Here is a 13253-nt window from a genome sequence, read left to right as displayed (position 1 = left end):
CAGGCGCAGCCCCTGGCGGGCAGGGCGGGCGGCTCCGCGCGCCGTGGGCCGAGAGGCAGCGGGCTCGAAGGGGAGCGGGGGGAGATGTCCCAACCGGGCTGGGCACCGTCCGGCGCAGGCCGCTCTGCGTGGCCCTGCCTGAGCCGGGGGCTGGACCGGGGGCTGGACCGGGCGCTCCCCAGAGGTCCCTGCCAGCTGCAGCCCTTCGGTGGGTCTTAACAGCAGCCCGGTGTATTTCCTGCTCTGTTCTGGTACAGAGCCGTTAACTGTATGGTGTCCTCAGGGGGGCTCGGCGTGATGGTCCTGGTGAGCAACCTGCTCCTGTTAATCATAAATAGATTTTTGCTGTTTGTTTAGCCTTTGCACTGGTTTTCTCATTTCAGATTGCACAAGGCATCATGGAGAAGTTTGGCATGAACTTTGGAGGTGGCCCAAGTAAAAAAGATCTTCTAGAGACTATTGAGCTGCAGAAAAAGCAGCTTCTTCAGTACCAGGCTCGGCTGAAGGATGTTGTCAGAGCCTACAAGAGCTTACTCAAAGAAAAAGAGGCATTGGAAGCTAGCTTGAAAGTATTATCTGTGTCTCATGAGGCAGACATTRGCTTGAGTGGGGCTCACCCTGTATCTGTGGCTAGCTCCAGCTCTTCCTTTGCCGATTCTGCTGATGACAGGAGTTCTGTTCACAGCGAGGATAGCGGGGGAACAGCTACCAGTGCAGACACAGCTGCCAGTCTGGCCAGTACCAAAGGTGAACCAGGAACTGAGGATGATAAGGCTGCGGCTGCTCCCTCCTCTCTTAAATCAGAGGAGACAAGTGGTTCAGAGAACGGCATCAGCACAAGCAGTGGGGATGTGCCATCATCTGCCGGTGAGATTGATAAAAGAGTGCTCCAGCTGAAGACTCAGCTGGCCACCTTGACTAGTGCTCTGTCCACAGTCACACAGGAGAAATCCCGCATGGAAGCTTCTTATCAAGCAGACAAGAAGAAGATGAAGCAGGACCTGGATGATGCCTTTAAGAAAGCAGAGGATGAGAGAGACAAATTGGAGACAGAGCTGAGGTCTGTCCAGGAACAGTTAGCRGAGACCAAAGCCCGTCTGATCACCCAGCAGCATGACCGAGCCCAAGAACAGAGTGACCATGCTGTTATGCTACGAGAGCTGCAGAAGCTGCTCCAGAGTGAGAGGACTTCACGCCAGGACGTAGAGCTAAAGCTGGAGGAGACCAGGGAGCTGTTGGCTGGGAGGGTATGCATGGCTGACCGTGCAGAGGGCTATGAACTGCAGATCAGGCAGCTGAGCCAGGAGGTAGAAGACCTGAGGAGAGAGCTGCAAGCTGTGCAGGAAGAGAACAACAAACCAGACCCACGGATACAGGATCTGCAGGAGGAGATGGCCAATCTCAAGAATCACTTCCAAGTGCAGCTGTTGCAAGAGATGAGAAAGGTAATTTCCTGGCTGTGCGCTAGAACAGCTTACTCTGAGCTGTATCAGGAGCGGTTGGGGCAGGGTTTGTAATTAGACTGGAGTAGCACATATTCCCCTTTCCTGACCCAGACTTGCAAAGTCTAAAAGGTTGGAAATAAATAAGAATGCCATGGCTTTATTTGATGAGACAGTATTCCCTGAGGAAAATAAAGGCTGCTTGTGATTCAGTGTGTAAGTCATCCTAAGCAGGGGGCAGCCTTTAGGAGGTGATTACGCTGTATTTATCCTCTAGAGCATCGTTTGGTTCTGAACACGTTGTCATTGGCGTGACAGCGGCTGGGACTGGGAGGAGGGACCTTTGCTCAGACCCACTATGGCAATGGATGTGGTCTTGCCCTTGCAAAGTATTTAAGGGCAATGCAGGGTACAATTACTGTAGCTCATGAAAGGAAATAGCTTCTAATATAATGCCACGTAAATCGATAGAACTTTCTATGGGTGTTGAGATTAATATCAAATAAGGCCTTTCATCTTCAGGGCCTGCACTACTTGCTTGTTGAAGTCATAAAACCATCTTTCCCTTTCCTATTCTACAGCAGGCTGATGAGAGATTTCTGTGAATTTCACAGCTTCTGTGACAAAAGCTATCAAACTGCAGAGGTTCTTGTCTGATCCATTGTGAAAGATGCTGTGCAGCTAAAGGTGACAGCCCATCTTTGCTGATGGGAACTACATAAACTGATTTGGGAGCTCTGTGCTCTGTGCTATTGAAGGCCCTGGGGTTACTTTTCAGTGAAGCTTGAAGAGCTCTGGGGAAAGAAGAAGGGTGAATATGAGTAAACGGCTCTTGCCTGTATGCATGTTGGGGGAGAGAAGAGCTAGAACAAGGCATGTGATGTAAAAGAGGAACCTGTAGTTCCTCTGTGGGTTGTAGTAACTGTGGGTTGTGGGGCAGTGCACTCGGGAGTTTGGCACCACTAACTGAATTTGCATCTGGAAGCACTCTGGAATGGTATCCTCGTCATCACCCAGTCTGGAACAAGTTTTCTCCCTTCTAATCTGAAGTGTTTAATTAGCGACTGGGCTGATTTCACACAGTTTGCCTCTTTTGAGATGTTATCTGTAACAGGTTCTCTCTGACAGAGGTGACGATGATCTGACTGCAGTTATGCTTTAATTTGTGATGGTGATTGTCAAATGCTGCCATTCAAATGTTCTGTTAGATGATTGGATCTCGATAGCCATAAAAACTGTGGGTAGTAGGTGTTTGCTGTAGTTACTCAGGAGCCACTGAATTATGTTAATATCAGTGCAGCAAAGCATGCCATTTAAATACATTGCATTTAGATGTATGAGAGTTTTAAAGCACATGTGCGTTTTTAAAAATCCAGTATCAGGCTGTGACATGAGTGTGCATTTCCCGACTTCCTTCCACCCCCAACCTGTAGAAATACAGATAACACTGCTAACAGGAATTCCGGAGAACAGGGAGTAAAAACAAAAATGCCTTTGGTTTCTTTTATCCTTGAATTTCTATTTTTAAGACAGGCAAGTCAGTATGGTTGCTTGTACAGGATTTTGGGGGAAAGGATGGCTCAGCCCTTGCTTGGAACTCATCAGAGCAGAGTTAAGCCTCTGGGTTAACTGCAGAGCTCCTGCACAGAGTATTGAAGTAACCTAACCCTTCTGTGTCTCCTTGCTCTCAGACTGCACAGGCAGAGGAGCAGCTCCGCCAGCATGCCCAGATGGAGGAGCGGCGAGTGGCCAGTTTGGAGGGCCAGGTCTCCGAAGTGTCCGAACTACTTGGCGCTTACGAAAAAGCCAAGCAGAAAGACCAGACGATCATTCAGAAGCTGAAGGACCGCATTGTGCAGTTAGACCTGGAGAACAAAACTCTGGCCATTGCTGCGTCCAGCCGATCTCCCGCTGATATTCACATAGAGGAAACGAACCTTGACATTAATGTGCTAAAGGATAAAATGGAGAAGCTGAAGAAGCTACTTCAGGCAGCAGCTAAGAAGAGTCAGCCAGCACTGGACATTGAGAAGCTGTGTGAGCTGGAGCTGCCGAAGGGCACTGAGACTGGGGACGGCGAGAAGGCCACTGCTTTGTACTATCAGCAGGAGCTAAAGCAGCTGAAAGAAGAATTTGAAAGGTATAAGATGAGGGCACAAGTGGTTCTCAAGAACAAGTCAGCCAAAGATGGCAATCTGGCTAAAGAACTGGAGGAAGCTCAAGAGCAGCTGGCTGATCTGAAAGAGAAATACGTTGTACTTCGGCTCTCTTCTGAAGAAATGGAAAAGCAGCACCAGCAAGATATGGAAGCAAAGAAGCAAGAGTTGTCTCTGCTGCAGCAAAGTCACAGGCAGGAATTAGAGCGATGCCAGCTGGACTACAGGGAACAGACACTGAAGCTGGAGGAAGAAATGCGCAAACAGCGAGACCGAGCACTGGCTGTCCTGGCAGAAAAGGACCAAGAGCTGGAGCAGCTGAGATCTGTCACATTGCCTTACGGGCTTCAAGGACCCAAAAACTATCTAGCATCAGGGACTCATGATACCAGCAATGACTCACCGGGTAACGATTCTTCAGAGAATCTCCCCCAGGCTCTTCATCTCGCTGCCACCAGTGAGCCCACCTTCTTCTTGTACGCAGAGCAGCTTGCTCGCAAAGAGGTGGAAATTGTAGCACTGAGGAAGCAGAAGCAYAAACTGGAAATGGAAGTTCATCAGCTCCAAGAGAAGATCCTGACTGAAGAGGAGAAGCACCGGGAAGAGGTGTCCATGCTTCAGAACGAAATYCAGAAGAATTTCAGAGATAAGAGCAGAGAGGGAGCCAACTTAGAATACCTCAAGAACATTGTCTATAGATTTTTGACGCTGCCAGATTCTCTTGGTCGCCAGCAGACTTTAACTGCTATATTAACKATTCTGCATTTCAGCCCAGAAGAAAAGCAAACTATTACAAAACAGTCAGCTTACAGTAGCTGGTGGCTTTCTGGGAAGAGATGAGATGGTAGTTTTTACTCATAGCTGCTTTTCTATAATAACATGTTTCTGATTATTATCTAAGACCAAATCATTTGTGGGTAAGCTCTTTCCAATCACACGCAACGAAGCAGAGAGCTTTTGGAAAAGAATTGGGCTTAAAATAGTGCTATTAGCACTAATCTAGAGTTATTCCAACTATTCCAGTACGATCACAGTGCTCTTGGGTGTGAGAGTTCGCTCTGAATAAGAACTTGATTTAAAAAAGATTTATTTTTTTTCGAAGATAGTGATGCTTTTTTAATCAACTTTAAAAAAAAAATCTTTTCGTTTCAGGCATAGGTTGGGGAGCCCTATTAGGGTGAAACTTGCTTGTATCTTAAAGCTCCAGAAAGGCTTGTGATTCCAAATATATTAAAAAAAAAGGGGGGGCATTTGATACAGTGCTAAGATTACATAACCTGCAGAACTGAAAACCTGCAAGAAGGGTGAATCTTAACTACCAACATCCTCCAAATGCAGAAAATCTTGAGAAATTTCAAAAGAAGTTTTGCTACCTAGAGCTAAATTTGTATGAGTGGGTACAGCAGTTCCTCATAGCGCTGAGGATCACCCTGTGACGCTCTGTGTTAAGGTGCACTCTCACTACTGATGAAGGATGCTCTCGGAGCAGTTACGTATGTTTCCCGAGAAGGAGGGAAGGAAGATATTCTAAGTATTTAACATTTCAAACCCTTGTAACTGTAAAGGAGCAAGCAGTTCTTTCACACCATTTCAACCCAAAAGGTGCTATGTACCCGTTGTATTAAAATAGATGTCCAAACTTTCTAACCCTTTTTGACGTGAGAACTGGGATATTACAGAAATCTAGCCGAGGAAAGGCTAAAATAGACAAACTGATCCTTTAACAGTCATTTTCTAAGCCTTTTGGAGTTTCAGTGATGTTTCAGATGCTCTTCAATGTGGTTTTGGGAAGAACAAGGCATTTTTCATGCTTAGATTGAAAGAAGAAAGCAGTTGTAAAGGGCAGAAAGTAACTCTGGGAGCAWGTGTGTACTGAACCTACCAGTGAAGTATGGTTTGTAATAAGCACTTGTGCATGGATGAAGGTGTGGCCTGCTGCTGCATAAACCCTGAGATTCTTGAATAATTTTCTTGGGAATTACTGAGCTTGGCAGGAAGGAAGCCAGAACACCTGGGAACGCCTCTGGTTTTGGTGAACCACTGTAAGCCCACCGTTAGGAAGAAGTGGCATTCCTTTTCTAGGCAGCTGTACTCAGGAGCTACCAGGTCCTGACTTCTTAGACCCAAGAACGATTGAGTTGAATGCCCTGACTCAATGAAAAAGGGTTAGACTATGCATTTTATGAGTGTTGCAAGACTGGATAGAAAACCGCAGTGTGTGTTTTGAATATTGGTGCTGTGTGAGAAAGGTCRGTGAGTGAGATTCACCTCAGGGACCTGCGCCGTGCAGTTGTGAGAGCGCGGGGGAAGCTGGCTCCTCCTGTGCCCTGTCCGGGGAAGGCAGCTAGCTGGCTGTGTGCGGGACYGGCGTTGGCAGGTGCCAACTCCTCTTCCCTCCTCTTCGCAGTAGGAATGTGACTTCTGTTTGAGCTCTGTGCCTAGGTGGCTCAAGGGCCGCAGTTGCCCCGTGGCCACCTGGCTGGAGAAGAACGCGTTGGGGATGGATGTTTCGTGGTGCAAAGCCTGTGTTAGCGTGTGCTAAGAGCCAGCGAATTGGATCAGCTCTGCTGGCATCCCGTCGCCTTCCTTCCCCCCTCTCGGGCTGGCTGAGCCCGTGGGTGCTGGGGTGTGGGGCCGCTAGAGGGCACCCGCTGGTCGCCCAGTTCCCGGGACTGGGACCGTGGGATGCTGCATCCCTCCCGCTGCCCGGGCCGCCGGGCTTGGCGGCACCGCTGGGCCTGCTGCCCCGGGGCACCGCGTGGTGTCTGAAACAGCGAGACCTGAAACGAGAGTAGCTGTGAAACCTCAGGGCTTGGTGCTGTGAGCCAGAGTCTGTTCCCAGGCGGGACTCGTGGCCCGAGGGGCAATGCTGCATCTCACCGCAGCTTGGGTGGTGAGCGCTGGGCTTAACTAACTCGTCCGAAATCCAGGGCAGGGTGCCTGTGCTTCTTGGCACTGCAGGGCAGTTTTACCTCGCGTGAGGAAGGTCAAGACAAAAATATGAGCATACTTGGTATTGCGTTTCCAGTGTTAGCCGGTTGAGATTAAGTTAGCAGAAATGGGAAGGAGCGTCTCTGGAAGGCCMGAAGAGTTGTGCTGGCTGGATCTCCTGGAAGAATGCCCATTAGGAAGTGCTTATGCTGGTATTTAAATGGTCGCTGCTCTTGAAACCAGAGAGGGACATTTTACTTTTAGAGATGTTGTGTGGTTGCCTGCAGCCTGGGAATGGAGACTGTGCTTTTTTTGAAGCTTCTGGAGCTTTCTCATTTAYGTAGGCAAAAATGTCACTTGAGTTTTGTTTTTATGCACTTGCTTTGTTTTTAATAAAAGCTTAGATTCCAAAGCACAACTTCCCAGTCCCAGAGTACAGGGAAGGTGTTCGCAGACAGTGGTATTAAATCTTGTTTTAACAATCCTCAATCTTCTTGCAAGTCCTGGAACAGAGTTAACGAATGCATTAATTTTGCAGCTCTCCAGTGGGGTGGAAGAGCCAGYAGTGCTCTGGGGAGAGGCCTGGCAGCCTGCACAGCCTGGACGGTTTCTCAGCAGTGAGCTGCTGCGTGTCTGCACGGTGCTGGAGCTTCACAGGCTAATGCTGCCTCGCGCAGRCTGGTTTAGCTGTCTCCTCTCCAGCCCAGTGAGCCTCCTTGTTCAGCGGGGAGTACGTGCCGCTCGCGCTGGTGTCGTCTCTGCCGCAGCCACTGCTGCCAGCAGGCCCACGTGAGGTGATGGGCACAGCACGCCTGGCCGTTCCCACGGAGGAGCAGGCTCCAGCCCGGCCGCAGGGGCCGAGCGGGGCTCTCCAGCCGGCTGTGCCCTCCCCTGTCTCACAGCACCTCAACCACGGGGGCCGGAGGGCTGCGAGCGCCCRCGTGGTTCAAGTGCCTGGGACTTGCAGAGAGCTTCAGCAGCTAAACACAACAGAGTTTTTACCCTTTTAATGCTGCGCAGGCAGTGCTTGTCCTGTCAGTGGCCAAGTTCCATGGAGYTTGCTCCATAAATCTCGTCTCCCTAAAGCCAGAGGGCAGCATGCTGGCTCGCAAGGAGCTGTCTGCCGTTCTGTTGCYGCTGACAGCTCCTGCAACCTCTGGTGCCAGTTTCACCTCAAAAAACACTCAGGGAAAAATGCCCCAGGCAGAATCGATGCCTGCTGGAGGTCTTGGAAAGAGATGAAGAAGCCAAGTGGTGAGCAATTCCTCGTGCTGGAAGGCTGGCACTCAAATTGTCTCCATGCAGACGCTGAGAGCGCTGGCAGAGGGAACATCGGCCCGTTTGTCACACACGGGAGCCACATGCTGCAACTGGATAGAAATTGGAGTGCTTGTTCCAGGGAGCGTTTGCTCTGGGGCCTCTTGGCTTTGAAGCAGCTCTTGGCTCTGCCGAGGGATCTGCTGAGAACAGCTGGTTCTCTGGGGTCCCTTTGGCAAGCTTGCACCAGGTGGTGCCTCTGAAATGGCAGGGACTGTTCAAAATCCTGCCCTGCTGCAATCGAACGTGAGCGTTACTGCAAGAGCTTCCTGCTGCTCTGGCCGTCACTGAGCGGGTAAGAGAAGGGGTCTCTGCTCTCWCCTCACCCGAAAAATTTCCTGGAGGAACATGTCTAGAAAATAAAATAACCCCGCAGAGCCCCCAAGTGGTGGTGATTTTGGGATGGTTGAGTGCAGGAGGACTGGCTCTGCTGTCCCAAGACCACTGTGAGATCTCTCTTCCCCGCTCGCAGGCCTGTGTTTCTCCTTCAATCCTGGGGAGAAAAAATGCCAGCGAGGCTGGAGAGAGACGGGCTGGCAGGGAGGTTGCAGCAGCAGCAGTGGTAGCGAGGAAGGGAGCAGATGGGGTCCAGCTGGACCCACGCTGAATGGGACACGGTGCAGGCAGAGCTGCTGGACAGTGACCRGCTGCATTTAAAGAGTAAATGCTCCTTAAATACTTATCCTCAYGTAGCAGTGGAAGAAGGGAGCAGTTGGAGAGGAGATGGCTGGAAGCTGTAGGTGGAACATCTCCAGCAGCAGCAGCACCAAAGTCAAGTCTTTGGCCTTGCTGTGAGCTTGGTGCAATTCTCCTAGCACAGTTCCTTTCCCTGGTCCTCCATCTTTCCACCCTCTCAGACCCTCAGACCCTGCATTCCTCCCTCCCTCTTTCCTCTCATCATTTAGCCAAAACTCTCCTAAATAAACCTAGAGTATTTGCAGCTTAGTTTTGCTTGCTGATGGCCCCTCGTCCACGGTGCTGGGGTCCAGCGGAGCCCAAAGACCGGACTGAGGGCAAGTACAGCTTGGCCAGTGTTTACTTGCTCTCTGGTGCTGTTAGTGCTGYGCTTGAACAGACACAAAACTAAATGTTTCAGCTTGTGAATTTGACCGCTCTTTTGGATTGTTCAGAAAACGAGTGTCTCTGGAGATGGGTGTGCAGCACCCATGGGAGAGTGTGTGACATGTTCCACTTCGTGTCGGGGTGGTGTTAGGTGATGTCCTGCGATGAGCGTGGACTCCGCGTTCAAGCAGAAGCAGACGGGAGCAGGGCTGAGCCTGGATTTTCCGTAGTTCGGTGATCCTCGCCTGCGCGCCCGACTGTAAGACGTTTTAAGGCATGGTATTTATTGCTGAGACCTGATGGGTCTCAGCAGGGCCTGAGAAGTCCTGGYGGCTCAGGCCGGGGTGCCCGGGCCAGCGAGCCCGGCGCGGCGAGGTCTCGCGCCAGCACCCTCTCCCCTGCGGTGGGGGCGCTTGTACCGGAGTTTGTGCGTGTCTGCGCGCGGCGCCAGCCCCGCAGCGCGGGCCTCGCAACCAACCCTTCCCTTGCGCTCGTGGCCGAGCGTCCTGGCGTCGTCCGTTCCAAAAGAAGAGGAAGGGCAGCTCCTTCCCCCTCGTCGCCCTGCCTTCGCCCTGGTCCAACGCAGCTCCTCTCCAGCGCTGGGTTTGCGGTGCTCTTGTGCTGCGAGGCTGTCCGGCTGCAGACATGAGCAYCACCCTCGCCAGCCTGCTCACTTGCAGGCCCTGACCACGTCCCTCCGGGGGTTTCTGCACAGCCTGGTCTACAGTTGGCTGAGACAAAACTTCCGTCAGGAGGCAGCAGGTAAGAGACCCTCCCTGTGGCACCAGAGAGGCCTCGAGCCCTTCTGCGATGACTCCTTGGGGGCAATTCCTTAGGCTCCCCCAGCTCCTGGTCACTTCATTTGCCCCAGGCTGCAGCAGAATTTGCACATCTGGCAGTCCCCCTGGCCCGTCTACGGCAGCACAGGGCGCCTCACACCCGCGACGTCTGAGCAACGAGCCCTCAGCTCTGGGCTGACCCTGCCGTGCAGCTTTGCRATGGAAAGGGGCAGGGGCTGCAATGACTCTGCCATCGTGGCAAGTTTGCTGCTCCCTGCTGAAGCCCAACTACCCCGGGGGGCTGCTGAACACAGACAGTAAAATCATCAGCAGCTGCCGCACGAGAGAGCGACTCTGCGGTTTCCTGTTTGCTGCGCAGCTAAGTCCCCAACTGTGGTGCTTTTGCAGGGGCCAGGACTCCACAGCTCGCTCTTCCTGCGGGCGCTGCTCTCTTCCCCCATCTCTGGAGGAGCCCCGGGGTGGGGGTGACATGCAGCTCACGGCGCTCTCAAATGCTCAGCACGGTCTCAAAGCAAGCTGCTGTGCGGAGGGAAGAGCACCAAGAGCCTGTCACCGCTGCACCGCGCTATGCTTTCATGCAGACTCCCTCTAGAACGAGGACTCTCCTCTGCTCCACCAGGAACGACTCCAGCCGCCGGCGAGCTCCCGGCCTGGCGGCCGCAGCAGCCCCTTTCAGGCTCGCGCGCACCCAGACGACGCGAGGAGGCTGGTGGCCTGSGTGCAGTTTGGAAATCCCTAAGCTTTCCAGTAACTGAACATCGACTGTGACTCATCCAGGGAAGGTGGTGGCTCTTTGTGGGTCCTCAAAAGCTGCTTCTGCCTACTTGACAAAACACTTTTCCTCCTCACTCGACTCCATGTTTACCTGTTTCCCTGTTGTTTCATCTTGTTTTAGAGTGTTACTTTTTATGCCAGAAAGCAATCCAAGTGTCTCAGCAGGGCTCGCGGGAAGACGCTTATAAATAACCATATTGTGGTTCAGGTGCCCCAGGGCTTTGCTGCTGTTAGATAAGCAACAGAAACGGGCGGTGATYCAGGCAGCTCATGTCTCCTTCCTGTCTCAAGGGAAAGGTTCTTGGCCAAGGCCACATCAAAAGCGATGAACAAACCTCTCTCRGGGATTATTCTGCCCCCAAATCCCAGTCTTCTGCCATGCCCAAGCCCATGCTTCTCTCTCAGCTCTGTAATCAAATTAGAACCAGCCCGAGTAACAAGCAGAAGGGTGTAAGAGCCCACAAGGCACACACCTAACACACGGCTGTGATGAAGGGAGGTGGGGAACAGGCACCCCACCCACCCGGGTGCTGACACTGTAGTTTCCCCGTGGGCTACTGTAGGCCTGGTCACCCATCAGTGCAGCTATGAAAGCATCTCATCCATCACCCTGYAGTTCACTGTTTGGTGGCTGCCAGGACTCTTGCACCACCAGAAATGGAAGCAAGGAGGTGATTAGGATTTCAGGTCATTTAAAAATTGATAGCAAGCTCAATCCAGACATTGCTGGGGTAGGACAGCACCAAGGTGCCAGATGCTTAATACAAGCATGTGAACCAGCATTTACCAACAGAGGTGAGAAGAAGAATGGCCTGGGAGAAGATCAGGGAGCTTGAGAGAAAAATGCATGGACCATAAAAGCCTAGCTAAGGACATGGAAAGGATAATAATGGGTGGTTGATGCAGGAAATGTGATATGATCACTGTGGGAGGAACATAAAGCTAAAAATATRTAGTTCTGCAAGATGAAAGAGAGGGAAGAGAGACAAAAAAAAAGAAAAAGCAAAGTGCATATTGCCACAACTGCTTTACTGGGAAATGTTCYACTGACGGCATCCTCCACCCCCGTATCGTACCCTCAGCAAGAGTGAAATCAGTCAAAGCCATGGAGGAGGAGGAGGAGAGAAGGTGCTGAGAATGGCCATAGCTAGCAGGAGTCAGGAAAGAGTGCTGAGAAGCAGTGAGGGCACTGGGAGGCAGCCTCGGGGTCGAGAGGAATAATTGTGAACCTGAAGAAGGACGATCAGGGTGTTGAGGAGCAGCCGTAAGATGACTGAAAAAGCCGGTAGGTGCTGACTGCTGCACAACGTACGGGCGTGCACGCGTGCACCAGCTCCGCTCCTGGCATACCCTCTGGTCTGCGGGGCCCCGCAAAAAGGCGCGTTGATACAGATCAAGACAYAGGAAGGCAAATGACTTGTTTGGTGCCAGGGCAGGACTGGGACGTGCACACACTTCGGATRTAAGGGATGAATCACTGTCGGATGGTGCAACCAGGTGTTCGCTTTGGCACAATAAAAGTCATWAGGCTGTGATGGTGCGAGGGGAGGAGCGCCAAGACTCTGCCTCCTGTGGCTACCAGGTGCATGCCAGAAGCATTTACTGCATGGCCCTCATCCCAATAGTTGTCTGGGACAGAAAATAATTAGGCCAAGCTTTGCTGGGAGAAATAAAAACAAACCCACTGCTAGGACTCCAGAGGATGCAAAAGCCATGCAAGCAGAAATGAGCATAAAGAGATRGAGGAAATATAAAGGCAGGTGTAGAATGGGGGGGGGGGCACAAAGCAGAGGTTGGATCGTCCTTGAATCCCTCTCCATCAATCTCCCAGAGGAAAGGAAGACCTGGAGAAGCATATGGTGATTGCAAGAGTAGAAGTCAAGCAAATCGCACAATGCTGAATACAAGTGTGGCCCTTCAGTAGTGCCACTTTTCTGTGAAAAACGCTGTTGGGAAATACTGGGGCAGACCYCCTGCTGATACAGTACTTCAGACACAATCAGGGCATATGGTGGTAGGGCTGCAACAATTCCAACTGAAATGGGAAGATGCTAAAAGTAAACAACAACTAGCCAAGATGAAAAAAAGCCCACATCACTTAACAGATAGAAACAGGTGAACAGCTGCTCCCAGGAGCGCCCAGGTCTCTGGAGTACCAAAAACTGCCAAAGAGAAACTTGTCCTCTAAGAAACAGCAACATAATTGAGGAGAGACAGAGAAAATAAAAAAATACAGCCATGGCAACCACAACAGAAGAACCAAAAGCATTCAGTTGGGCACAAATAAGAGGAAAAAGATAGCAGTCTGAAGTGAATCCTAACTCTAAGATCAGCAGTAAGAGGATCTGTCAGTGCAAGCAGTTCCTATAGGTTGAACAAGCATGCTGGAAAAYGAAGAAACAAGATGAAAGCATCCCTCAGAGGAGGGACAATGTGCTCCTCTCATCTGTTCTGGGGACAAGGAGCAGCAGTCACATCTGAGGAAAGCAGAGCTGGAGACATGGCTCTAGAAACAGGCAGGAGCTCCCAGTCTGCATGCAGATGGAGCAGCAATGCTTTCATCCTTTCAGCTCTCCAATTTGCAAAGAACACAAGAGCTATCCTGTCAAAGGACTGAAAACACTACAGCACTAGGAGACAATCATTTGAGWGTGAGTCAGAACAACATAATTTGAGAAGATAAAATATAGAAAGAAGCGGTTAACAGAGCCAGAGTGAGTGAGAATGGATGAACTAGAAAGCCTGGGACCTTGCATGAGGCTGAGACCAAA

General features: G+C 51.2%; 1 protein-coding gene across 1 annotated transcript; it reads left to right on the top strand.

Moving 5' to 3' along the window:
* Positions 1–69: 69 nt before the first annotated feature.
* Positions 70–6982, top strand: GCC1 (GRIP and coiled-coil domain containing 1). The gene is made up of 3 exons (XM_085315944.1): positions 70–208; positions 384–1445; positions 3134–6982. The coding sequence occupies exons 2-3, from the start codon at positions 399–401 to the stop codon at positions 4436–4438; spliced, it is 2352 nt and encodes a 783-aa protein (XP_085172070.1). The 5' UTR covers positions 70–208; positions 384–398; the 3' UTR covers positions 4439–6982.
* The last annotated feature ends 6271 nt before the right edge of the window (positions 6983–13253 follow it).

The sequence above is a fragment of the Rhea americana genome, unplaced genomic scaffold (genome assembly GCF_003343005.1).
Source record: "Rhea americana isolate MKP2758 unplaced genomic scaffold, rheAme1 scaffold_444, whole genome shotgun sequence".
Classification (NCBI taxonomy): Eukaryota; Metazoa; Chordata; class Aves; order Rheiformes; family Rheidae; genus Rhea; species Rhea americana.
This window is presented reverse-complemented; position numbering and strand designations above follow the sequence as displayed.